The following is a 27,420-nucleotide window of genomic DNA, read 5'->3' on the forward strand; positions in this document are numbered from 1 at the left end:
TTTTTGTGAAAAACGGGCCATTTTGGGGAGGTTTGCAGAGTGCAAAAACCTTTTTTTTAAAAATTTGACTCTTCAAAACCTTGATGTTTCTTATACTCCGGTGCGTCTCATACTCTGAAAAATATGGTATCTTTAGATAGATTTTCTTACTCCAAAAGCATTTGACTAAAATAAATATGATAAAAATATAAAAAAATCTGATTTAAATTTTAAAAACCCTGTTCTTTAAAAAAAAAAAAATAATAATCGATTTTTATCCACCCTGGCCTGGAGTCACTGTGACTGAATTTCAATGATTGAAACGAATAAAAATAAAAGGATTCCGGTAAAGGGGGAGAGGGACCAGAAGCAGGCTGCAAAACCTTTTTTCCTCCCCGAGAAGGCTCGGTCTTCGGAGGAGCGGGATGTCTTTTCCCCTTGATCCTGCAACCCAGCTGATTTCAGACCCCCCAAATCCGTAAAGCAAATTGGCTGCCACCTGCCACCTCATTTGTAAGTCACCCTGTGCTGAGAGTAAGGGCTGATCGTTCCCTCCCAGCTGGCTGGAAGGAGAGGGAAGCCGAAGCAACTTGAGTGCCTCGTAAGCTGGAGAGAAGATGAGGGCAATTAAAAACACCTTATCCAAACCAAACCAGCATCCCATTATGAAGTTTCTTCTCCATCCCAGGAGACAGGGACCAGGGTTGGCCCTGCTTTAGAATGCCTTGGTAAGAGCACATTCGGCACGTTGCATCCAGGTTTAGTTGCCACGATGTCCCAAAAAATAAATTGTAGAGATTCTGGCAAGAGTGTGAGCAGTGCAACTAGGACGATTAATGTTGATGATGTTGATGTTGATTTTATTTATATGCCGCCCTTTTCCCCGAAGGGGACTCAGGGCGGCTCACAACTCAACCAGGGAAGGGGGATACAAACAAGAATTTAAAACGACATAAAAAACAATGCATGATTAAAACACAACAGTCATACCAATTCGAGACGGGGGCAACAGCTCTTTAGCCCCAGGCCTGTCGGAACAGCCAGGTTTTAAGGGCTTTGCGGAAGGCCTGGAGGGTGGTGAGGGTTCGAATCTCCACGGGGAGTTTGTTCCAGAGGGTCGGAGCAGCCACAGAGAAGGCTCTCCTCTGAGTAGTCGCCAGTCGACACTGGCCGGCGGATGGAATTCGGAGGAGGCCTAATCTGTGGGATCTAATCGGTCTAGTGGAGGTAATTGACGATTAAGGGCCTGGAGACTAAAACATATGAACAATGGCTGCAGGCATTGGATATCTCTAGTCCCATGATGGCAACCCTATGAAGTGGCACACAGAGCCATGTTGCTTGGCACGTGTGGCATCACCCGTTCCTCTTCAACGTTTCTGGTGCACATGCGCCCACAACGATCAGCTGGACTTCATGCGTGCAGCAGTGGCGGAAACAGGAAATGCAGGTCTTCTGTTTTTCTGGCTTCCGCATGCGCCCCGGCCAGCTCATTGTCGGGTGTCCATGCTCTCCAGTAACTGGAATAGCATGAGCACCAGAAACCAGAAGTTCATTTTGTGGCACACGCCTGTTCCCTGGGCAGCTCCTCTTCCTTCTTGCGGCCCAGACGAGTGCATTTGTGCTCCCTTTTTGGCACTCAGTGCAGAGGAGGTTCGCCATCACTGGTCAAATGAAAGTCTAATGAAAAGAAGGTCTAGTGGGGGGCATGACGGCAGGGTTCGAATATTTGTGGGACTACCACAAAGAAGTGGTGTTTGGGTGTGTGGCAGTGGTGGGTTTCAAATTATTTTAGAACCTCTTCTGTAGGTGTGGCCTGCTTTGTGGGAGTGGCTTGCCAGCCATGTGACTGGGTGGGAATGACTTAGCAGTCATGTGACTGGGTGGGCATGGCCAACTTGTAAAATGTGGTGAAACTCACTTAACAACGCTCTTGCTTATGTTTTATCAATGGCTAAGGGGGGAAAAAACAAAATTTTGGAAATGAAAAATGATACACTTATGCCTTAGTTGGAAAAAGTAAATGATGATATAATTATGCTGTGAAATAATTCAACAATGATATAAGGAAGTACTAATATAAGGTCTGGTGATATAATGTATAAGGTTAAGAACTTACTATAATGATATTTCGCTGCTGATAAGGCAATTCTAATAGGGGAACAAATGAAAACTGGTATATATAGGCAGCAATGCCTTGTTGAACAATGAAGGAATAAGATCTCTGTATGAAGGTATGAAATGCAAGATTAACAATGAATAGAAGTATATTCTCTGGGGCAAAGCAATGCTAATGTTAACTGAATATATTGTAGAAGGAAAATGAGGCCTTTAGTTACATTAGAGGAAATATCTGAGATGGTAAATATTATTTGAAGATGTAGATGTTAAAGCAACCGTAATCAAACGACATGCTGCATGTGATGATGGGTTTTTTTTTCTTTCCCTTTTTGGACTTTTTTTTTGTCCTTTTTGGCCTCCCCCCCTCCCCCCACCCTTTTTTTTTCTTGTTTTTTTTTTTTTAAACCCTAGCTTATTGTGGTGTTTATTAAATATACAACAGAGAGATACGGGATGTATAAACTTAGTAGGGATGCACCTGTGATCAAACGACATATTATATGTGAAGATGGGTTTCCCCCCCCTTTTTTCCCCCCATCTTCTCCCTTTCCCATTGTTGTCTGTGTAATAAAAAATAAAAAATAAAAAAACAATGCTCTTGCTTAGCAACCAAAATGTTGGCTCAGAAACTCTGGCATTTGAAGCACGCAAGTCTTAAAGCTGTCAAGTTACAAGGCCCTTCTTGCACCCCTAACCCTTTAGGAAAAAAATCCCCCAGGGGTATTCAAACTTGACAGCTTTAAGACTTGTGGACTTCAACTCCCAGAATTCCTCCTCTCACTCTTCATCTTGATGATGTGCGGACGGTCGGGGGGGAGGGAGCTGGAACCGGTTCTAAACGGCACGGTAGATTTGTGGAACCTCTTCTATAGAAGAGGTTAGAACTGGCAGGAACCCACCCCTGGTGTGTGTATGTTAAAGCTATTCCCCTAATAAACTAATCAAGAAGGGAAGCAACCTAGAACAAAGGAGGAATTTTCCTGACAGTGAGAAGAATTAACCAGTGGAACAGCTTGCCACCAGAAGTTGTGGGTGCTCCATCGCTGGAGGTTTTCAAGAACAGATTGGAGATCCATTTGTCCAGAATGGTATAAGCTCTCTTGCTTGAGTAAGAGGTTGGATTAGAAGACCTCCAAGGTCCCTTCCATCTCTTGTTATTCAGTCTTGCTAAGAGCAAGCATGCAATCTTCATTTCCATATCTGCTTATTTGGGGAAATTGGCATAGCAAATCAAGCCAAATCTTGATAGCTTCCCTCTTTCCCTTGTGACATTTCTTGTCCTTGAGGGAGTCAGGATTTCGGCTGTTCCTTGTTTACAAGAGAGAAATCTGTTAATGAGCTCTGTAAGTTTTTTTTTAAAAAAAACATTGAGTGCTATAAGGAAAAGGCAACAAAAGACCGATTGTGCATCAGAATAAGTAAATGAGGTATTAGATATTAATATATTTTAGATGGGCACCCATGGTTCCTTTCATCTCACTTGGCAGTGGCAGCCCTCAATGATATCCCTTTAGACAGGTTAAGAGTCAAATTCCCAGGCATCGTGATATGATGGGTTTTTATTTGACACAATCTTAGAAAGAGGCTCCCCTTCGACCTTCTCTGATTCAATCTGACCTTGAACATTCAGGATTATAGAGAGAGGAGCCTGCAAGCAAAGGCATTTAAAAACCAGAGGGTGCTACCTAGGGACTGAGGATATTCTTTCCAGAAGTCATAATAATAATAAAAAAAACTGAAAATATGAAAGGGAACGGAAGAGAAGGAGGAAGGTGAAGGATGGGGAAAAGAAGGGGGAAGGAAAGAGAAGAGAAAGGAAAGGAGAAGGAAAAAGAATGGAGAAGGGAAGGGAAGGGAAATAAAAGAGAGAAGAGAGAAAGAAAGAGAAAGAAAGAAAAAGAGAGAAAAGAGAGAGACAGAGCAAGAAAGAAAGCTTTATATTATAAATCAAAACACACAGACAAACCAGACGAAAACAGAAGCTGGAACAGGATAACTGATAAAACAGTTTGGACACTGATCAAGAACGGAATCTACTGCCCAAAATCCAGAGTGCAGGTTCTCTTAAATAAGCTTTCAGACTTGCAATAAATCATTGCAAAATATGGAAGCAACATCTGCCAGAAATAACAAGAAGACCGAGTAAGATTTCCAGTCAACAATGATTAGTGCAGTGTTTCTCAACCTTGGCGACTTTAAGTCCTGTAGACTTCAATTCCCAGAATCCCCCAGCCAGCTCTGCTGGCTGGGGGATTCTGGGAGTTGAAGTCCACAGGACTTAAAGCCGCCAAGGTTGAGAAACACTGGATTAGTGGGTGGTTTTGTCGTCGTCCCCCCCTTTGTATCTAATCCTCTGCAGCCTGGTATCCTCCTTGTCATTTTTTGGGACCAATTCCTTCCTCTAACATCCTTTTTTATTCATCATTTGCAGTACACAACCACCCTGTGCGGCTCCTCTCTATAAAGAGTTTCAAAAACGCATCAATTCAAGGTCAGAATTATAGAAACACAGTGTCACAATTAAAGCACATCTTTGTAACTGTGTTTTTTATTTTCCATTTTCATTTTCGTACAGTCACATATATACTGTGCATAACCGGGGCCATATAACAATAAACAATAAACACAGCCGTTCCTCTTGTCAACAATACCCCCCAAAATAGAAACCCAATGTACCTCTTCGACCCTCCATACACCCTTTCTTTCGCCCCCCTCCAACTTTCCTTCTTCCCTCCAACGTTCCCCTCTACCCTACTTCCACTCCCCCTCTACCACTCCCCTCTCCCGGTACACTCCCTCCCTTCCTTCTCACCCTCCCTCCCATCCTCTCTCCCACCCTCTCTACCCCTCTTTCTTCTATCCCTCTACTCCTCCCTTCGGTGTATTTCTACTATCTATTAATACAATTAAAGCACATCTTGAAGCAGATTTTAAAAAAGCCAAGTTCTTCAGCAGGAAAAGCTGAGCAATTGTGAGGAACGTTGCTCAAAACAGAAGGCAAACTTCATCCATGAGCTAATTCTTCCCCAAGCCTCAAAAATTACCCACCTGAATATTGAACCTCTAACATTGCAGTTTAAAAAAGGCCTGGAGACAAAAACAGGAGGAGGACAGTTGCAGGATTTGGCTTTGGGCAATCTGGAGAAAAGAAGAACCTGGGGGGGGGAGAGGACGACGTAATAGCAGTCTCCCAGTATTTGATGGGCTGCCACAAACAGGAGGGGGTAAACTTATTCTCCAAAGTATCAGAGGGCAGGAGAAGAAACAAGGGATGGAAACTAATCAAGGACAGAAGCAACCTGGAATTAAGGAGAAACTTCCTAAAGCAGTGGTTCCCAAACTTGGCAACTTTAAGACTTGTGGACTTCAACTCCTAGAATTCTCTAGCCAGCAGAGCTCTGTCCTAACCACTGTCCTAAACCACTGTTCAGCCAGCAGAGCTCTGTCCTAACCACTGTCCTAGCCACTGTCCTAAAGTGAAGACAATTAACCAGTGGAACAGCTTGCCACCCGAGGTTGTGGGTGCTCCATCACCGGAGGTTTTCAAGAAGAGACTGGACAGCCACTTGTCTGAAATGGTATAGGTAGGATCCCCTGTTTCAGCAGGGGGCTGGACTAGAAGACCTCCCAGGTCCCTTCCAGCTCTGTTCTGATTATCATAATGTAACCTCTGCTATTGGAATGATGTTGCTATCCTTTTTATCACCAAGCCATCACTTCATGCTTACATCCATATATTTTACAAGGGAGAATAGTTATCAAGAAAACTTCGATGCTTTCATGATTTGAGGTTACTACGGCCTGCGGTTAAAACGTTCCAGAGAGGGAAGCAGAGCAAACGTTCATCTTTATGGTGTTGTTCATAAATGAGTATTCTTCATTTAAAATATTTCTGGCTCACCCCCCACCGCCTTTCCGCTGCATCCTACCAGTTTCCAGGATGGTATATATGGCAATCAAATAAAATGAAACATTGGGAACAACGCAAACACTCAACCACCACCACCACAGGAGAGAAATAATGCCGGACTGAGAAGTTAGTTGAAAAAACCCCAACGCCTAAGTAGGCGTCTATGTGAAAGTACACATTGTTATACATACAAGATTAAAAAAAAAACAAGAGGCATCATTCTTTCCTTCCCCAAACATATGGCACAATTAAATACACAGGCAAGGGAGGGAAATTCTCCAGGCAGCCCATTTCCAACACGGAAGACACCAACCCCTGATTAGCAGCTGCCATTCATTCCCGTAAAAAACAGACCGAGCTAGCCCTCGACTTACCATCACAATTGAACCCAAAATTTCCATTCTAATTAAGCAAGGCAGTTTTTAAACTAAGCGAGGCGGTTTTTAAACGAGGGTTTGCAATTTCGCCCATTTTACAAACCTTCGTTGCCACAGTGCTTAAGCGCGTCCCTGCCGTTAATTTGATTGATTGATTTGATTTGATTTCATTTATATGCCGCCCTTTTCCCCAAGGGGACTCAGGGCGGCTCACAATTCAAATCAGGGAAGGGGGGTACAGACAGAAAATAAACGAAACATAACAATGCATAATTTAAAAACACACAACAGTCATACCATTCGAGACGGGGGCAACAGCTCTTTAGCCCCAGGCCTGTCGGAACAGCCAGGTTTTAAGGGCTTTGCGGAAGGCCTGGAGGGTGGCGAGGGTTCGAATCTCCACGGGGAGTTCGTTCCAGAGGGTTGGAGCAGCCACAGAGAAGGCCCTCCTCCGGGTAGTCGCCAGCCGGCATTGGCCGGCAGATGGAATTCGGAGGAGGCCCAATCTGTGGGATCTAATCGGTCTATTGGAGGTAAGCAAATATGTAGTCATTAAGTGAATCTGGATCCCCTCCCCCATTGACTTTGTACTTCGGAAGTTGGCTGGGAAGAGTTACCCATGGGGATTACGTGATACCCGGATATGCAACTGTCATGAATACATGCCAGTTGACAAGTGCCTGGATTTTGGTAACATGACCAAAGGCTACAACAGTTGCGAGTGCGAAAACTGGCGATAAGTAACTTTTTTCAGGGCTCTTCTAACTTCAGTCATTAAACAAAGAGTCGTAAGTTGAAAACTACCCCTAAGCAATAAAAAGACGGACCTCAACTCAATGGTTCATTAGCTTCTCCTCCTATCTCCAAACTTAAGAGAGTCAAATGGAACTGCCAGATGGTGGCCTATATACTTAATAAATAAGTGCACATATCAATCAATGTTTGAGAGAGAAGTAGCAGAAAACCTTGCAAGGCAGGAAAATATGATCTATAATCCACATACATGGACAGAAAAGGAAAGAAAAAACTTCTCCCATGCTCAGAGGACCTCGGTGTTGTTCAAAGGACAGAGAATTTCCCACTGACGGAGAGACGATGGATTTCAGGAAGAAATACCCCTTTTACAGGTTGTCCTCGACTTACGACCACAATGGAGCCCAACATTTCTGTTGCTAAGCGAGACAGTTGTTAAGGGAGTTCTGCCCCATTTTACGACCTTTCCTGTTGCAGTTGTTAAGTGAATCACTGCAGCTGTTAAGTTAGCCACACGGCTGTTAAATGAATCTGGATTCCCCGTTGACTTTGCTAGTCAGAAGGTTGCAAAATATGATCACGTGACGATTCAACCGTCATAAATATTGAGCCAGTTGCAAAATGCCTGAATTTGGTCATGTGATCCTGGGGACGCTGCAACAGTCGTGTGAAAACCAGCCATAGTTCACTTTTTTTCAGCGCTGTTGTGACTTCCAACGGTCCTTAAACGAACTGTCTTAAGTCAAGGACTACCTGTATATAGAGTTACTAATGTTTTCTTGCAGGCATTGCATTACCCAACTAGGTAACATCAATGCTTGTGATGGGCTACATTGGCGATTGTTTCCCTATCAAGACAAGGCAAGAAACAATGGATGGAAACTAATCAAGGAGAGGAGCACCCTGGAATTAAGAAGGACTTTCCTGACAGTGAGAACAATTAACCAGGGGAACTACTTGCCCCCAGAAGTTGTGGGTGCTCCATCACTGAAGGTTTTCAAGAGGAGAATGGACAGTCACTTGTCTGAAATGATATAGTTTTTCTGTCTGAGCAAGGCGGTTGGACTGGAAGCCCTCCAGGGTCCAGCTCTGTCATTCTTAACAGTAACAGAGTTGCAAGGGACCTTGGAGGTCATCTATTCCAACCCCCTGCTCATGCAGGAGACCTACACTAGGGATTCGAACCGCCAAACTGCCGCCCTTTCTGATCGACAAGCTCAGCGTCTTAACCAGTGGAACTGCTTGCCACCAGAAGTTGTGGTTGCTCCAAGACTGGAGTTTTTTTTTAAAGAAGAGCCCAGACAGCCACCTGTCTGAAACAGCACAGGGTCTGCTTCCTGAGCAGGGGCTGGACTAGAAGATCTCCCAGCTCCCTCCCTCTCAGCTGTGACTCCTCCATCCGGGCCTTAAACCCAAGCGGCTTTGCTTCTTCCATCTTGAACAGTTGCTCTCCTCCTCCGTTTCAGAATCCAAGGCGAGGAGGAGGGCCAAGGAAAACCCCCTCCCCCCCACAAAAATATCTCCCTTGCAGTTTCAGCCCTGGCCAGGCGGGCGGGCGGAGAAGGGCAAGCTGGCTCCCGGTTGGATGCCAAGGGCGAGGCTTGGGAAGGAAGGGAGGGAGGGAGGGAGGGAGGGGGAGAGAAGGAGACCGATCCCCCCCCTCCCTCCGTTCCCCTCAATACTCAGGAAAGCTGCGATTCCCATCCGCGGAGAGAGAAAGAGAGAGAAAGAGACAGTTCAGCACCAGGGTGGCGGACAGCTCCCAGGGCGATTCCCATCCGCGGAGACAGAGAAAGGCAGTTCAGCACCACGGCGGTGGACAGCTCCCCGGGAGAAGGGCGGGGGGAAGCGAGGGAGGCCTTGGGAGACCCGCTGGGGGAGGAAAGGGTGACGTCATCGCGCGCTCCCCCCTCCCGCCGGGTTCTGCCCAAGCGGGGGGTGAGGGAGGGGACGCTGCGGGGGGTCCGGAGGCGGTTTCTTTTCCCCTCCCCCCGCCCCTCCGACACACACACACACACACACACACACTCACCAACGGCTGCATCTCTGCGCGCACGGCGGGCACCTGAAAGCGGTCGATCTCCTCCATCATGATGCCGGCGGGCTGTGAAAGGAGGAGGAGGAGGAGGAGAAGGGAGGAAGGCCTCGGCAGCCTCACTGAGGCCGGGGGTGGCCTTCCGATGCCGCCCGCCTCATCCCGCCGCCAGAGGAGCCAGAGCCGGCCGTCGTGACTCAGCCCCCCGCCCTGCCCCGGTCGCGCGCGGCTCTGCGCGTGCGCCGACGCAGCCCGGAGGGAAGGGGAGGAGGAGGAGGGGAGATGAAGGCAGCGCGCCTGCGCGAAGCCCGGCCGTCAGAGCGGCGGTCATTTGCATAGTCATGAGGGGGCGGGGAGGACTCCACGGGCGGGTTCCTCTCAGATTCGCTCGCGGCCTGCTTTTTATATATATTTATATATATATACCCTTTCTCGGACCGCTCGAAAGGGCCTCAAGCCCCAGTTTGAAATCCCACGGTGGAAGGGGAAAAAAAGAGGGGGCGGGGGGGGGGGAGAATGCGAGGGAAAGATGGCGGCGCTGTGGCCCGGCTCGACGGCCCTTCTCGCCTCCGGCGGCCGCCTCTATGGTCGTTTCCGGTTGGTTGCCAGGGGTGCCGGAGTCAACTTCCGGCAGCTGACGCGCAGCCGAGAAAGCCGAGGACGGCGGAGGCGGCGGCGCTACTGCTCTCGACATGCCCGCGAAGGATCTCTACCGGCGCAAGCAGGTGGGGAGTGGGTAGTGGAGGGGGGCGTGACATCACCGTGACGCCATCCCGTGGGCGCCCCCAAGGTTTCTTACTGCAGAATGGAAGGAACGTCCACATAACATCCCTCCCCCCGACTTAAAATAATCTTCTGCCCCAAACTCAGACTCCAGGAATAAAAATGTCTGTCTGTCTGTCTGTCTGTCTGTCTGTCTGTCTGTCTGTCTGTCTGTCTGTCTGTCTGTCTATCTATCTATCTATCTATCTATCTATCTATCATATCTATCTATCATCTATTTATCTATCTATCTATCTATCTATCTATCTATCTATCTATCCATCTATCCATCTATCATCCACCTATCATCTATCATTTATCATTATCTATCTATCATTTATCATTATCTATCTATCTATCTATCTATCTATCTATCTATCTATCTATCTATCTATCAATCTATCATCTATCTAACTAACATCTATCTATCATCTCTCTCTCTCTCTCTCTCTCTCTCTCTCTCTATCTATCTATCTATCTATCTATCTATCTATCTATCATCTATCATTATCTATCTATCTATCTATCTATCATCCATCTATCATCTATCATTTATCATCTATCTATCTATCATCTCTCTCTCTCTCTCTCTCTCTCTCTCTCTCTCTCTCTCTCTCTATCTATCCATCCATCTATCATTTATCATTTATCATCTATCTATCATTATCTATCTATCTATCTATCTATCTATCTATCTATCTATCTATCTATCATCCATCTATCATCTATCATTTATCATCTATCTATCATCTATCTATCTATCTATCTATCTATCTATCTATCTATCTATCTATTTATCTATCTATCATCCATCCATCCATCCATCCATCCATCCATCCATCTATCTATCATCTATCAATCTATCATCTATCTATCTAACATCTATCTATCTATCATCTATCTATCTATTATATCTATCATCTATCTATCTATCATCTATCATCTATCATCTATCTATCATTATCTATCATCCATCCATCCATCCATCTATCCATCTATCTATCTATCATCTATCAATCATCTATCTATCTAACATCTATCTATCATCTATCTATCATCTATCTATCTATCTATCTATCTATCTATCTATCTATCATCTATCTATTATCTATCTATCATCTATATCTGTCAAGGTGAGCCAAGGTGGCGCAGTGGTTAAATGCAGCACTGCAGGCTACTGCTAGATCAGCAGGTCAGCGGTTCAAATCTCACCGGCTCAGGGTTGACTCAGCCTTCCATCCTTCCGAGGTGGGTAAAATGAGGACCCAGATTGTTGGGGGCAATATGCTGACTCTCTGTAAACCACTTAGAGAGGCCTGAAAGGCCTATGAAGCGGTATATAAGTCTACTGCTATTGCTATTGCTATTGTCTATCATCCATCTATCATCTATCATTTATCATCTATCTATCTATCTATTTATCATCTATCTATCTATCTATCTATCTATTATATCTATCTATCATCTATCTATCATCCATCTATCATCTATCATCTATCTATCATTATCTATCATCCATCCATCCATCTATCCACCTATCTATCTAGCATCTATCAATCTATCATCTATCTATCTAACATCTATCTATCATCTATCTATCTATCATCTATCTATCTATCTATCTATCTATCTATCTATCTATCTATCTATCTATCTATCATCTATCTATCATCTATCTATCATCTATATCTGTCTATCATCCATCTATCATCTATCATTTATCTATCTATTTATCATCTATCTATCTATCATCTATCTATCTATCTATCTATCATCTATCTATCATCTATATCTGTCTATCATCCATCTATCATCTATCATCTATCAATCTATCTATCTATCTAACATCTATCTATCTATCTATCTATCTATCTATCTATCTATCTATCTATCTATCTATTATATCTATCTATCATCCATCTATCATCTATCATCTATCTATCATTATCTATCTATCTATCTATCATCTATCTATCATGTATCTATCATCTATCTATCTATCTATCTATCTATCATCTATCTATAATCTATATCGGTCTATCATCTATCTATAATCTATATCTGTCTATCATCTATCTATATATCATCTATCTATCATCTGTATCTGTCTATCATCTATCTATCATCTATCTATCTATCTATCTATCTATCTATAATCTATCTATCTATCTATCTATCTATCTATCTATCTATCTATCTATCTATCATCTATCTATCTTATGTCCCTCTTCACGGTGGTTTACAGCTTTTTCTAAGCTGTTTACAGAACCTCTACTCCCCCATGGCTCATTATCACCATTCATTTAGTAACCATTTGAAGTTAAAGCTGCATTGAAAAAGTGACTTGCGATCATTTTTTGCACTTATGACCATTGCAGCGCTCCCCCATGGCCAAGTGATCAAAATTGTGTCCCTTGACGGGTACTTATGACGGTTGCAGCGTCCTGGGGGGTTTCGTGATTCCCTTTTGCGACCTTTTGAGAAGCAAAGTCAACGGGGAAGCCAGATTCACTTAACAACCGAGTTGCTGACTTAATAACTGCAGTGATTCGCTTAACGATTATGGCAAAAAACAGGCCCCAAACTCACTTAACAACTGTTCCACTTAACAATGAAAATTTTGGGCTGAATTTGTGGTCGTAAGTCGAGGACTTCCTGTACTCAAAGACTCCCATCACAATGGACATTTATGGGGTTCGGGAGCAAACGTGAGCATTGTCCGTTGTGCTACTTGAGGGAAAAAACCTTAAGATTATTTTTGTTTGAACATTCATTTAGCTTTTCCTTCTGTAATGTCAAGACTTTTTTTTAATCTGCTTTGTCCCACCAGAATCTTCTTATTCTGGCATAAAAACCCCTCTTGTTTTGCCTATTTTTTTCCCTGTGATACGAGGGCAGCCCTCCCCAGCCATTCCCAGGGGCCTCGTCACCGCCAAATCCCTCCTTAATGCATTTCCGTCGCAAGAATTATGCGAATGTATTATTAATTCAGAGCCTGTAATTAGCTAACAAGTGGGCAGTATATTTCAGAAACAGGTTTTTATAGATAGATTTTTTCCATCTCCCAGGCCCATAAGTAATACTTTTATGTTACAATTCTATGCATATTTTATGGGTAGCTCTGCTCCGTGCCTTAAATGCCGTTAGCGCTTTGGAATAAAAACAGGGTATAAATAGAAATAGATGAAGTTTACAGAGCCAGCCGTATCGCTGACTTGCAGATATTCCAAGAAATACTCCGCAACTTACGTCCAAGAAGTGCTTTAATTCATGCATATAAAAAGTTTGCAACTCTGGAATTGCTCCAATCTGAAATGGTATAGGCTAGGGCAGTGTTTCTCAACCTTGGCAACTTGAAGATGTCCGGACTTCAATTCCCAGAATTCCCCAGCCAGCGAATTCTGGGAGTTGAAGTCCGGACATCTTCAAGTTGCCAAGGTTGAGAAACACTGGGCTAGGGGTCTCCTCCTTGAGCAGGGGGTTGGACTAAAACAGCGATGTCAAACACAAGGGCCAGGGGCCAGAGGTGGTCCACAAGGTGCTTCGATCTGGCCCCCCGGTCGCCCTGGAAACAGCGAAGGTCCAGCCCACAGTGCCTCTGCCAGTGAAAATGGAGCACGGGAGGGCCACACGAGCTCTGTTTTCGCTGGCAGAGGATTGCAGCAGGCTGATGATAGACAGATAGATAGATGATAGACAGATACAGATGATAGATAGATGATAGATAGATAGATAGATGATAGACAGATATAGATGATAGATAGATGATAGATAGATAGATAGATAGATAGATGATAGACAGATATAGATGATAGATAGATGATAGATAGATAGATAGATAGATAGATAGATAGATAGATAGATAGATAGATAGATGATAGATGATAGATAGATAGGTAGATGATAGATAGATAGATGATAGACAGATATAGATGATAGATAGATAGATAGATAGATAGATAGATAGATAGACAGATATAGATGATAGATAGAATATATATATATATATATATATATATATATATATATATATATATATATATATATATATATATATATATTTAAATTTGTGCTGATAAATAAATAAAGGGAGACTAGTATAGATCTATTTCAAGCTATTTAGCTCTCATCAGCTAGCCACACCCTTACTGGGATTTGAACCTGGGCTATATGGCATACTAGGCACACTAGGCAGAGATCTTAGCCATTAGGCCACAGGCTCTTATCCGTTTATCAGCGAAGCCAGGGTTATAGTTGTTGTTTATAGTTGTTTCATAGTTTATAGTTTATTAACATTTATAGGCCGCCCTTTTCCCTGAGGGGACTCAGGGCGGCTCACATAAAATCAGGGAAGGGGAATACAAACAATGACGTAGACACACATAAGTAAAAATAATGAAAGGGTGAAAGGTATCTATTAGATTTTTACAACCCCTGGTAAGCCCCAATTATGGGAGGAAGCTAACTGCTTCCATCATCTGTCCTCTTGTGACGAGCCGAAGGACAGATGATGGAAGCAGTTAGCTTCCTCCCATAATTGGGGCTTACCAGGGGTTGTAAAAATCTAATAGATACCTTTCACCCTGGCTTTGCTGATAAACGGATAAGAGCCTGTGACCTAATGGCTAAGATCTCTGCCTAGTGTGCCTAGTATGCCATATAGCCCAGGTTCAAATCCCAGTAAGGGTGTGGCTAGCTGATGAGAGCTAAATAGCTTGAAATAGATCTATACTAGTCTCCCTTTATTTATTTATCAGCACAAATTTAAAAAAAAACACAAATATAACAAAGGCAACAGTAAAAATATTGGGTTTCTGTCGTGATGGACTCTTGTGACGAGCCGAAGGACAGATGATGGAAGCAGTTAGCTTCCTCCCATAATTGGGGCTTACCAGGGGTTGTAAAAATCTAATATATATATATATATATATATATATATATATATATATATATATATATATATATATATATATATATATATATATATATATATATATATATATATATATATATATATATATATATATATACTTAAAGTCACATATATATATGTTATATTTATGCTGATAAATAAATAAAGGGAGACTAGTATAGATCTATTTCAAGCTATTTAGCTCTCATCAGCTAGCCATACCCAAGTTTGGGAATCGAATGGCTAGCTGATGAGAGCTAAATAGCTTGAAATAGATCTATACTAGTCTCCCTTTATTTATTTATCAGCATAAATATAACAAATATAACAAAAAGGCAACAGTAAAAAATATTGGGTTTCTGTCTGTATGGTCTCTTGTGACGAGCCTAATGACAGAGAGTGGAAGTGTGACCTTCCTCCCATACTTGGGCATACCAGGGGTTGTGACTTTAAGTATATATATATATATATATATGATAGATAGATAGATGATAAATGATAGATGATAGATGGATGATAGACAGATATAGATGATAGATAGATGATAGATAGATAGATAGATAGATGATAGACAGATATAGATGATAGATAGATGATAGATAGATAGATAGATAGATAGATAGATAGATAGATAGATAGATGATAGACAGATATAGATTATAGATAGATGATAGATAGATATAGATAGATAGATAGATAGATAGATAGACAGATATAGATTATAGATAGATGATAGATAGATGATAGATAGATAGATAGATAGATAGATAGATAGATAGATAGATAGATAGATAGATAGATAGATAGATAGATGATAGACACTCAGGAGCCTGTTTTCTCTGGCAGAGTACTCAGCCCACCACAGACACCCCCGACACAAGAGACACCGAGCTGGCCGTGCCCACCCTGGCCATGTCCACCACCACCACCACCCCGAGGTCAAACACAATCCTGATGCAGCCCTCAATGAAATCCAGTTTGACACCCCTGGACTAGAAGGTCCCTTCCAACTCTATTGTTCTGTCCTGTCCTATCTTTCTACTTTCTGTTCTATATTCGACTCTATTCTACTCTGCTCTGCTCTATATTCTATTTCTCCTCTTCCCCTCCCCCTCCCCTTGTTCTGTTCTACCCTACCCTTCCCTACTCTACTCTGTTATTCTATTCTTCCTTCTCTTCCCCTACCCCGGTTCTGTTCTACTCTACTCCCCTACCCCTACTCTGGTTCTGTTCTACTCTACCCTACCCTATTCTACTCTGCTATTCTATTCTTCCTTCTTTTCTCTTTCCCTACCCCGGTTCTGTTCTGTTCTGTTCTATTCTATTCTATTCCTTAGGAATATTTCTCTAGAATGAATTGTGAGTTTTGACCTCGCCAGTTTGAGAACGATGAATTCAATGACGATCATTGATCTTGCGCAAAAAAATAATTACGATTTTATTTTGTCTTCTCTCTAGAGTCAAATTGGAATTCGACCTTCAAAAACAAATATAAGAAGAAGGGTAAATGATTTAACTTCTAAGTGCATTTTTCTTTCAAGTCACCACAACAATTGCGATGGATTTTTTTTCTCTCCAACTGTGTTTGAGGTTTAAATCTCTGAATTAGACCCCAAAGAAGAGCGGGGCGGGGGGGGAATTGGAATTAGTTGTTTGTGCTCTGATCTTTCTCTGTCCTAAGTAAATAAACTCGGGAATAAGCCTTGCAGCTTCCAATTGAACAAAAATAATTGGTTAAGCTATAAATATGCATATTCAAAGCTGCCCTTTAAGCACAATCCGTTGGACGCATTTCGGAGATTAAGCCTAGGCAATATTATTCGTCGTATGTTGTTATGTCGGATGAAATCTATTTAATCATTAATCCAGAAGAGTCCCCAAACTCAAAAATGACAATGGCAGTAATAAAGGGATCAAAACACCACTCTGCCCCCTTTGTATGTGGGAACGCGACTACCCTTATCTATTTCCTCCATGCCTCTTAATCATTTTCTAAAACTATCATTTTAATCTAATGTGTCAAAAATGTTTCATTACATTACTAAATAAACAGAGCCTTCCAAATGAAGGTGAATATATGTGTCCCAGATTGCAAGATCCAATATTGGGTGGTGTGAGGTACCCGTGGTTCGCTCATGAGGCCAATGTTGAGAAAAGACACAGACACGAGCTTTCTCGGGATGAGGCGACCCAGATTGGGGGTCTGGGAGCCCCTTTTATTGAGATAGGACAAAGGCAGGAGGAGCAATCAGCATGTGATTTAAGACAGCCTGTCAAACTACAATTGCTAATCTACTGCTCAGGGAAGTTCTGTCTATATATGGTCAAATCCTGGGCGTCGTTGGGTAAGGCACCTCTAGAGTGAACTATCAGGATGTTATGTTATGAACTATCAGGATGTTATGTTATGAACTATCAGGATGTTATGTTCTTTTAGGAGTTTGTTTTTTCCTGTGTGGTTCAGCGTGGCTGTGCATGCCCTGTTATGCACTGGGCCATGGGTGACCGCCACACCTGCACAAGGAGTTATATGACAACAGGGTGGGAGACCGGGACCAAAGGTTTATTCTTCCAAGCTTTCGGACTCGGGTATGAGGACAAATCATGCATTGCAAAGAGTTCGGAGGTGGGAGATACTCTTTATGTAATCTACTGGATCCCCTGCATGTTCTGACCTCAGCTTCCTGAGAAAGCATAAATCACAATCTTCGTCCCCCCAAACCCTCTTTTATTCAGATGGCTGTAAATTATGGTCATTCACAGCCCATAATGATTGACAAACCAGTCTGTAAAGATTCCGACAGATGTCTGCTCAAGTTGCCACAATCCTTCAGGGTAATGATGATAAGCACCACCTTTATCTCCCTTGAAATGCTGCCAGAGGCCTAATTGCCAATTAGTTTTGCAATGCCAAACAGAGCATAGAGCAGTGTTTCTCAACCTTGGCAACTTGAAGATGTCCGGACTTCAACTCCCAGAATTCCCCAGCCAGCGAATGCTGGCTGGGGAATTCTGGGAGTTGAAGTCCGGACATCTTCAAGTTGCCAAGGTTGAGAAACACTGGCATAGAGTCAAACGGAGCTTCTCAGAACTTGAACCGACCAGAAGGAACAAAGTTGCTTCCTGCAAAGGCTCACATCCCTTTGCTCCTCCTTTATGGGAGGGGCCAATCATCTCCAAGACTTCCTCCTGAGTCACCCTTTTTAAAAAAATTGTTCTTGCCTTCTGGCAAGAAGTGTCTGTGCATGCACACACTGGGAACAGGCTCCCTCTGTTCTTCTGCCTCGCTGATGTCAGGCTCCGGAGGCTCCGGAGGCAGCACGTAGCTACCAGATGGCTCTGCCTCCGACACAGAGTCCAAGCCTTCCCCAGACTCCAAGACTGGCCCATGTTGCTCCCCAACCTTCTCACTATCTGACTCTGCTACCAGCTCTGCAGGCCGCCAGTGGACCACAACAATGCATGGATTGCCCTCGTGGCTATGTTGTACCAACAGGGACAAAGCTAACCCCCAGATTGCAAGAACACAAGCGAGCAGTTAGGCGACGAGACCTTGCAACGAACAAGGTCACATATTCAATTCCGCAGCTATTAAGATTGTTGGCCGAGCAGGGACAAGAATAGCCAGGGAAATGATTGAAGCCTTGGAAATGGGTGCTTCGTTGGCCAACAGGATTGCTAATCGGCCACCAGTTTATCAGGTGCTTAGGAGTCAAAGGCCTGGCAGCACAAGGAAACAACAGCCAATGACTTAATAGCCAGCCATCAAGACCCCAACCAACAACTAAAAAGCCGAACACAACGAAGCACCACACACAGAATAGCCCAAAGCACACACTCGCTGAGGAAGGGCTCCAGTACGAATCCGAAAGCTCAAAAGACTGACTCTCTGGTCCCCGGTGACCGAAAGGGAGTTTTTGTCCTGTAGCACAAGGGCAAAATATAAACTCTTCCATTGTCACCTCTGGATTTCAGTTTATATAAGCGAAATATATAGAACCATTTTTCTCCCCCCCCCCAAAAAAAATGTTTTCCTTTGGCATAACTGCTGGACAGAGTGTTGCCTACTTACGACAATTCACTATGATTTGCACTTACTCAAAATTAACAAATTAATCTCAGAGTAGTAATGGGGGACTTTAACGACACTGAAATCGATTGGGAGACAAACGCTGGGCCAACTGGGACTTCGAAAACTTAGAATAAATTTACGGTGACTTTGAACGTAGACTAACCGGCATCCATTAAAATGAAAAGTCATTGCTTGCAGCTCTCAAAGGGTCACCACCTCCAATATTCACTACATAAATATGACTAAATAAATAAATGAACACAAAAGTATGCATATACCCACATATATTCTATGCAGTGGTGGGTTTCAAACATTTTTCGAACCTACTCTGTGGGTGTGGCCTCCTTTGTGGGAGTGGCTTGCCAGCCATGTGACCTGGTGGGAGTGGCTTGCCGGCCATGTGTTTTCTTTCTCTCTCTCTCTCTCTCTCTCTCTCTCTCTCTCTCTCTCTCTCTTTCCTTCCTTTTGTCTCTCTGTCCCTTTTTCCTTTTTTTCTTTCTCTCTCACTTTTTCTTTCTTTTTTTCTCTTTTTCTTGCTTTCTTTCTTCCTTTCTTTCTCTTTCTCTTTCTCTCTCTGTGTGTGTGAGTGTGTGTGTGTCTGTGTGTCAGTGGTGGGTTTCAAAAAATTTTGGAACCTCTTCTGTAGGTGTGGCCTGCTTTCTGATGGAACCTCTTCTAACCGGTTCGGTAGATTTGACGAACCGGTTCTACCGAACTGGTGCGAACTGGTAGGAACCCACCTCTGATTCTATGACACAGAGAAACAACACAGTCTACTGAGGATGAATGCATGTACATGGCGAGGTTACTGAATGGGTGGCCTACTGCAGTGATGGCTAATCTTTTTGGTCCCCCCCCCCCCGGTGCATGGGTGCTCGACACTCACCCCCCCCCCGCTACCCCAATTTGGGCGTAGCAGGCCTCCCTGAAGCCTCCTGGGACCAAAAACAGGGCACGGGGAGGGCACGCTGCCCCACCCATGCTCCCCTCACCCCCATGCATGCGCACGTATCTCTCGCATGCGCCCCACTCCCTGTGCATGCACAGTAGAGACCCAAAAATCAGCGGGTCGACGGGAGGTGCATGCACGGTGGAGCTGGGGCAACAGCTCGTGTGTCCACCAAGAGGGCTACTGTGTGCCACTTGTGACACACGTGCCATAGGTTCGCCATCACGGGTCTAGGGAACAAAGCTGTTCCAGAATCTTCTAGAAAAGCTTAGAAACCCCCTCCCAGAGGGCAGCAAAAGAAACAGACCATAAAGTGGGTGTGTGGGGTCTCTAAGAACGCTTTGAGCTCTGAGCATGTAGTGCTTGTAAGCAGCATCCTGAATGACGGGAAGTGAGCTTCCTATAATCTTCTCCGCTGTCCTCACCACTCTCTGTGGGGACTTTCCATCTGAGGGAGATGGGACAGGTTCCTGACAAGCCTAGCTGTTAACTTTGTCATCCAAAGAAATAAATGCCTGGTTCAACAGCAACAACTGCGAGAAGGATTTAGGAGTCCTATTGGACAACCACTTAAGTATGAGCCAACCGTGTGCTGCAAATTATGTAAGTGATAGCACCACTTTGTGATGCCTTGGTAAGACCATATATTGCGTCCAGTTTTGGTTGCCATGATAGAGCAATGATTTTCTCTGCACTCTGGAAAGAGTGCGCCGGCCAGCTTGTCTTCCGGTTTCCGGTGCATGCATGCCCGCTGGGCAGCTGGTCTTTGGATTTCCAGCACTCTGGCTCTGCGTGCCACCTCTGGCACCGTAGGTTTGCCATCACGGCATTTCAGAGAAATGGTTCTCCAATCTCTTCTTAAAAACTATCTTTCCATCTACCCAGCCCACGGTCAACTGAAGCGATACGTTCCGGGCACTCTTTACGCTGTCGAATACATTTCTGAGCTTTGTCGCGCCAAGTTGAACATACGGTTACAAGTCTTCGCCTGGCATCCCCCCGAAGATTTGCGGCTCACTTTGTGCGAAGCTGGGAGAACGAGTGGGGGGGGGGGCAGTCCTTTGATTAATATTCGATCCCTCCCCGTGGAGGGCAGGCGTGTAGGCAGTGATCTAATTACTGGAGTTGCTATCCCCCTATGACGGACAGTTTTAAGCAAGGCTCCTGTGAGGAGCAGATTGAAGAGAAAGAAGAGATGTAGTTGAAATTCTGCTCAGGGTAGAACAAAATGAAACAATCACACAAACACACACACACACACACACACACACACACACAGAGCTCGTTTTAATCAATGCCTCCTATCCCTCGGAATAGGGATTTAAATGCATCGGTTGCTCTTCTTATCAGAATGCAGAATATCAGAGTCAGAAGGGACCTCAGAGGTCTTCTAGTCTCATCCCCTGCTCAAACAGGAGACCCTATACCATTTTAGATAAGTGGTTGTCCAATCTCTTCTTTAAAAATTCCAGTGATGGAGCACCCATAACTTCTGGTGGCAAGCTGTTCCACTGGTTAATTGTCCTCACTGTCAGGAAATTCCTCCTTAGTTCTATGTTGCTTCTCTCCTTGATTAGTTTCCATCCGTTGCTTCTTGTTCTACCTTCAGGTGCCTTGGAGAATAGCTTGACTCCCTCTTCTTTGGGGCAACCTCTGAGATATTGGAAGACTGCTATCCTGTCTCCCCTGGGCCTTCTTCTCATTAAACTAGACACACCCAGTTCCGGCAACCATTCTTTGTATGAGCAGAAGAAAGGGACCTTGGAGGTCTTCTAGTCCAACCCTCTGCTCAAGCAGGAGACTCTATACCATTTCCGACCAGTGACTGCCCAGTCTTTTCTTAAAAACCTCCAATGATGGAGCACCCACAACGTCTGGTGGCTAGGTGTTCCACTGGTTAATTGTCCTCACTGTCAGGAAATTCCTCCTCAGTTCTAAGTTGCTTCTCTCCTTGATTAATTTCCACCCATTGCTTCTTCTTTTGCCCTCAGGTGCCTTGGAGAATAGTTTGACTCCATCTTCTTTGTGGCAACCCCTGAGATATTGGAAGACTGATAGCTAGATAGGTAGATAGGTGATTGATAGATAGATAGATAGATAGATAGATAGATAGATAGATAGATAGATAGATAGATAGATAGATAGATAGAATAGAATAGAATAGAATAGAATAATAGAATAGAATAGATAGATAAGAAAGAGAGAGAGAGAGAGTGAGTTATATATGTTCTCTCCTTGGTTAGTTTCCACCCATTGCTTCTTGTTCTACCCTCAGGTGCCTTGGAGAATAGTTTGACTCCCTCTTCTTTGGGGAAGCCCCTGAGATATTGGAAGACTGCTATCATGTCTCCCCTGGTCCTTCTTTTCATTAAACTAGACATACCCAGTTCCTGCAACCATTCCTCATATGTTTTAGCCTCAGGTCCCCTAATCCTCTTTGTTGCTCTTCTCTGCACTCTTTCTAGAGTCTCCACATCTTTTCTACATCGTGGTGACCAAAACTGGATGCAGGATTCCAAGTGTGGCCTTCCCAAGGCCTTGTAAAGTGGTATTAACCCTTCACGTGATCTTGGAAATTCCTCCTTAGTTCTAGGATGCTTCTCTCCTTGATTAGTTTCCACCCATTGCTTCTTCTCCTGCCCTCAGGTGCCTTGGAGAATAGTTTGACTCCCTCTTCTTTGGGGAAGCCCCTGAGATATTGGAAGACTGCTATCATGTCTCCCCTGGTCCTTCTTTCTATTAAACCAGACATCCCCAGTTCCTGCAACCGTTCTTCCTTTGTTTTAGTCTCCACTCTCCTAGTCCTCCTTGTTGCTCTTCTCTGCACTCTTTCTAGAGTCTCCACATCGTTTTTGTATCGAGGATGAGCAGAACTGGATGCCATATTCTAAATATGGTGTTCAATATAATAGAGGGGTGCCAAGAATGATATTTTCCATGAAGAAGGTCTGTTTTAGACCCCTATGACATGGGTGCCAGAGGTGGCACGCAGAGCCCAGCTGCTCTCCTAATTTCCAGCAGGCACATGCACACTAGCCAGCTAGTTTTCAGAGGCACGGGAGCGCCAGGAAATGCCCTGAAAACGGCCTGAAAACCAGCGCAAAAACAGGTTTTTAGCCTGAGTAACAGCCTGAAAAACAGGCATGCGCAGGCCAGCCAGCTGGTCTTTGGGTTTCCGGTGTGCGCATATGCACATGCATGCACGCGCATTCTGGTTTGGGCACTTGGTGCCAAAAAGTTCCCCATCACTGTGTGAGGCTAAGTCCAGGAACTAAAATGATTCTGCATTCAGCAGCTCGAGCAATGACAAATATCCAGGAACTGAAAATGTAATGTAGGCCAGTATTTTCCTTGCAGTCGTGATTGTGTTCAAATCTAGATCTGCGTTGAATGGCTGTTTGTGACGGCTGAGTTCCTGGGGAAAGAAGCGTTCCCTTTTATAGCTTGAATTTTCTCTGCTTTTTGCTTCTTGACGAGTGTCCCCAGGCGTGAATAAAACATCTTCTTTGAAATTTGGACAAAAATATCTGAATATATGGAGAGAAGAACCCAGAAGAACGCAGGACAGGGATGGTATAGCCTGAAGTTTTTCTCAAATGGTACAGACTAGAGTCTCCTTGAGCAGAGGGTTGGACTAGAAGACCTCTAAGGTCCCTTGCAGCTCTAATCTGATTATTGGGATTTGTAGGTGAAGGGATTAAAACGTTGCTAACTCTAGAACTGGTTTTCCCAGTTGCAATGGAGCAGGGGTGGGTTTCTCGCCCCGTTCCAACCGGTTCAGTTGGAACAGGGCCGGCGGCGTCCTCGTGCGCACACAGCGCACGCATGCATACTAGCATCTGTGCGATGCTCCAGCTGCTCCTGGAGGATCGCGCAGGCGCTGTATGCATCCTGCGCATGCGTGGAAGCGCAGAACTCATCAAAACCGGGTAAGGAACGCGGGCGGGCGGGCCCTTCGCCGTTCCCAGAAGTTACTTACTTCCGGGTTCGCCGACCAACCATTTCGCCGCGAACCGGTTGAAACCCACCCGTGCAATGGAGGCTGTGAAAGTTGGACCATAAGGAAGGCTGGGCGCCAAAGAATGGAGGCCTTTGAAATCTGGTGCTGGAGAAGACTCCTGTGAGTCCCTTGGACTGCAAGGCCATCCAACTGGTCAGTCCCAGAGGAGATCAACCCTGGCTGCTCTTTAGAAGGCCAGATCCTGAAGGGGAAACTCAAAGACTTTGGCCACCTAAAGAGAAGGAAGGACTCCCTGGAGAAGAGCCTCATGCTGGGAACGATGGAGGGCAGAAGAAGAAGGGGACGACAGAGAATGAGGTGGTTGGATGGAGTCACAGAAGCAGTCGGCGTGAGATTCAATCTATCTATCTATCTATCTATCTATCTATCTATCTATCTATCTATCCATCCATCCATCCATCCATCCATCCATCCATCCATCCATCCATCCATCCTGCAAGTCCCTTGGACTGCAAGGCCATCCAACTGGTCAGTCCCAGAGGAGATCAACCCTGGCTGCTCTTTAGAAGGCCAGATCCTGAAGGGGAAACTCAAAGACTTTGGCCACCTAAAGAGAAGGAAGGACTCCCTGGAGAAGAGCCTCATGCTGGGAACGATGGAGGGCAGAAGAAGAAGGGGATGACAGAGAAGGAGGTGGTTGGATGGAGTCACAGAAGCAGTCGGCGTGAGATTCAATCTATCTATCTATCTATCTATCTATCTATCTATCTATCTATCTATCTATCTATCTATCTATCCATCCATCCATCCATCCATCCATCCATCCATCCATCCATCCATCCATCCATCCATCCATCCATCCATCCATCCTGCAAGTCCCTTGGATGCAAGGCCATTCAACCGGCCAGTCCTAGAGGAGATCAACCCTGACTGCTCTTTAGAAGGCCAGATCCTGAAGAGGAAACTCAAAGACTTTGGCCACCTAAAGAGAAGGAAGGACTCCCTGGAGAAGAGCCTCATGCTGGGAACGACGGAGGGCAAAAGATGAAGGGGATGACAGAGAAGGAGGTGGCTGGATGGAGTCACCGAAGCAGTCGGCGTGAGCTTCAATGGATTCCATGGGATGGTAGAGGATGGGAAGGCCTGGAGGAACGTGGTCCATGGGTTGGACACGACTTCGCAACTAACAACAACAACAAAACTCTCAGACATGATCATAAAGCTGTGACAGTCAGATGAGATTCATGCCAGGCTAAATTCGAACACTAAGAATAAATCTAGTCTATTATTTAAAAAGAAAAAAGGCCTGGAGGGATGTTGTCCAGCGATGGGTCAGATGCGACTTCGCAACTAACAACAACAACAACAACAACTCTAGAACAGCTGGATGGATGCTCCACCACTGGAAGTTTAAGAAGACATTGGACAACGGTTTGTTTGGAATGGTACAAGGGCTTCTGCTCAAGCAGGGGCTGGACTAGAAGACCTTCAAGGTCCCTTCCAGCCCGAGGGTGCTACAATTTATGTAGCTTATAGAGTTGGGCAATGAAACATCTGCAAGAAAACAGCCAGGCTCAGAGAGCACCAGGGACTCCATAGCAGCTAACTCTCCCCAAGAATCATTCAATTCTCATCATCTGGAAGAAAAAAAAAATGCATGAAGGAAAAGGCAACTTTCCTTGGCAAGTTGACATCATAGATGACAGCATTCTAATTTCCAAGACAATAAGTTGTCCTGCCTCGGTGAAGATAAGCGACAAGAAGAGCGAGAAATTGCAGCGTTGAAGGCTGGAGGTAAATGGGCAAGAACTGCCACTTCGTGACTCCTGGATGCTCTCTGAGCTCAGTTGTTTTCCTGAAGACATCTCATTACCCAACTAGGTAACATCACCAGTGCTGATCAGTAGCACTGATGTTGTTATCTAGTTGGGTAATGAGATGTCTGTAAGAGAACAACCAAACTCAGTGTTCTGACCCAGCCTTAGCAGAAGCAAGGAACAGGCTCCTTGTCACAGAAAAAAACCCTCTTTATTTACCTCTTGGGGATTAATGGCATTCACCTACCGAAAAGCGGGTGAAAGAAAGGCAACAGTCTTTCAAAGAGTCAATTGAATTAACAGACCTTGTCAGTTCCTTGCGATAATTGCCAGGCCGCCAGGCGTGAGCTCCCAGCCGAAAGGCTGCAAATTCAGTTCTGGCAAGCAGTCTTTGTGGCACGAAACGCAATGAGCCAAATCTTCAGAAATACGAACTGTTGTCTCCTACGACAACCACTCCTCATTCCTCCTATTTATTCCCCAGCCAGGGAGGGGCCATTCAGCGTCCACGTATGCTTTGCTTCCCAAGTCGGCTCCCTGTCCTCCGTTGTTCACCTCTCCTGACTGCTCTGCGCATATGTGCATCTGCAACAGGCCCCAGATGTTCTTCCTCCTCACTCATCCCTGACTCCAAAGGCAGCTGCCTCTCCGGTGGCTGGGGAATGTCAGACGGCCCTGGCTCTATCTCTGCGTCCGATGCATCCATCAGAGCCTTCCCCAGGCTCCAGAACTGGGCCAAGTTCTTCCCCAACCTCCTCATCGTCCGAGTCTGCTGGTAGCTGGTGGGCCGCAACACAGAGAGAGCATGGTCATTGTCCTCCTCCTCCTCCTCCTCCTCCTCCTCCTCCTCCTCCTCCTCCTCCTCCTCCTCCTCCTCCTCCTCCTCTTCCTCCTCCTCCTCCTCCTTCCCTCCTCCTCCTCTTCCTCCTCCATCCTCCTTTTCCTCTTCCCCTCCCTCCTTCCTCTTCTCCTCCTCTTCCTCTCCACAAACCCCACTGCTTTCTGGCACTGATGAGGTTACCTAGTTGGGTAACGAAATGTCTTCAAGAAAAACACCAAGCTCGGAGAGCACCAAGGACCCCACAGTCCTCCTCTTCCTCCTCCTCCCTCTTCCTCCTCCTCTTCCTCCTCCTCCTCTCCACAAACCCCACTCCCTTGTAGTACTGATGATGTTACCTAGTTGGATCATGAAATGTCTACAAGAAAACGACCAAGCTCGGAGAGCATCAAGGACCCCTCAATCCTCCTCCTCTTCCTCCTCCTCCTCCTCCACCTCTTCCTCCTCCACTCCACAAACCCCACTCCCTTCTACCACTGATGTTGTTCCCTAGTTGGATATTGAGACATCTGAAAGAAAACCACCAAGCTCAGAGAGCACCAAGAACTCACATTCCCAACCTTGAGGTTCGAAAAACTCAATGACTATGTCAGCAATTGCCAGTTGGTCTAGGAAATGCAGATCGTGCCTGAAACACGGATGAGAAATGATGGCCTGCTCCGGGATAGCAATAGCAGTTAGACTTATATACCGCTTCATAGGGCTTTCAGCCCTCTCTAAGCGGTTTACAGAGTCAGCATATTGCCCCCCAACAACAATCCGGGTCCTCATTTCACCCACCTCGGAAGGATGGAAGGCTGAGTCACCCTTGAGCCGGTGAGATTTGAAGAGCCGAACTGCAGAACTGCAGTCAGCTGAAGTAGCCTGCAGTGCTGCATTTAACCACTGCGCCAACCTCACAGGGCAATTGCAGGCACTGGGTAGTGGGGGGAAA

The 27,420-nt window shown here is 44.9% G+C and overlaps 2 protein-coding genes across 3 annotated transcripts in view; one reads left to right on the forward strand and one right to left on the reverse strand.

The window, feature by feature from the left end:
• The window catches only part of FAM219A (family with sequence similarity 219 member A), a 63,193-nt gene extending 53,809 nt beyond the window's left edge, over positions 1–9,384 (reverse strand). For both annotated transcript variants that reach the window (XM_087715206.1, XM_087715205.1), the window contains exon 1: positions 9,173–9,384. In XM_087715206.1, the coding sequence (XP_087571332.1) occupies positions 9,173–9,232 (60 nt within the window). In that variant the 5' untranslated portion in view covers positions 9,233–9,384. The remainder of the gene's footprint in view (positions 1–9,172) is intronic.
• A 416-nt stretch (positions 9,385–9,800) lies between these two features.
• DNAI1 (dynein axonemal intermediate chain 1) overlaps positions 9,801–27,420 on the forward strand; it is a gene marked incomplete in the record, with an annotated part of 116,829 nt that continues 99,209 nt past the window's right edge. Inside the window, 2 exon segments of the mRNA XM_087715288.1 lie at positions 9,801–9,900; positions 16,308–16,352. Coding sequence (XP_087571414.1) covers positions 9,868–9,900; positions 16,308–16,352 — 78 coding nt within the window.

Source organism: Thamnophis sirtalis, unplaced genomic scaffold, assembly GCF_051295495.1.
Source record: "Thamnophis sirtalis isolate CommonGarterSnake01/CBP01778 unplaced genomic scaffold, rThaSir2_p1.2 scaffold_5, whole genome shotgun sequence".
NCBI lineage: Eukaryota > Metazoa > Chordata > Lepidosauria > Squamata > Natricidae > Thamnophis > Thamnophis sirtalis.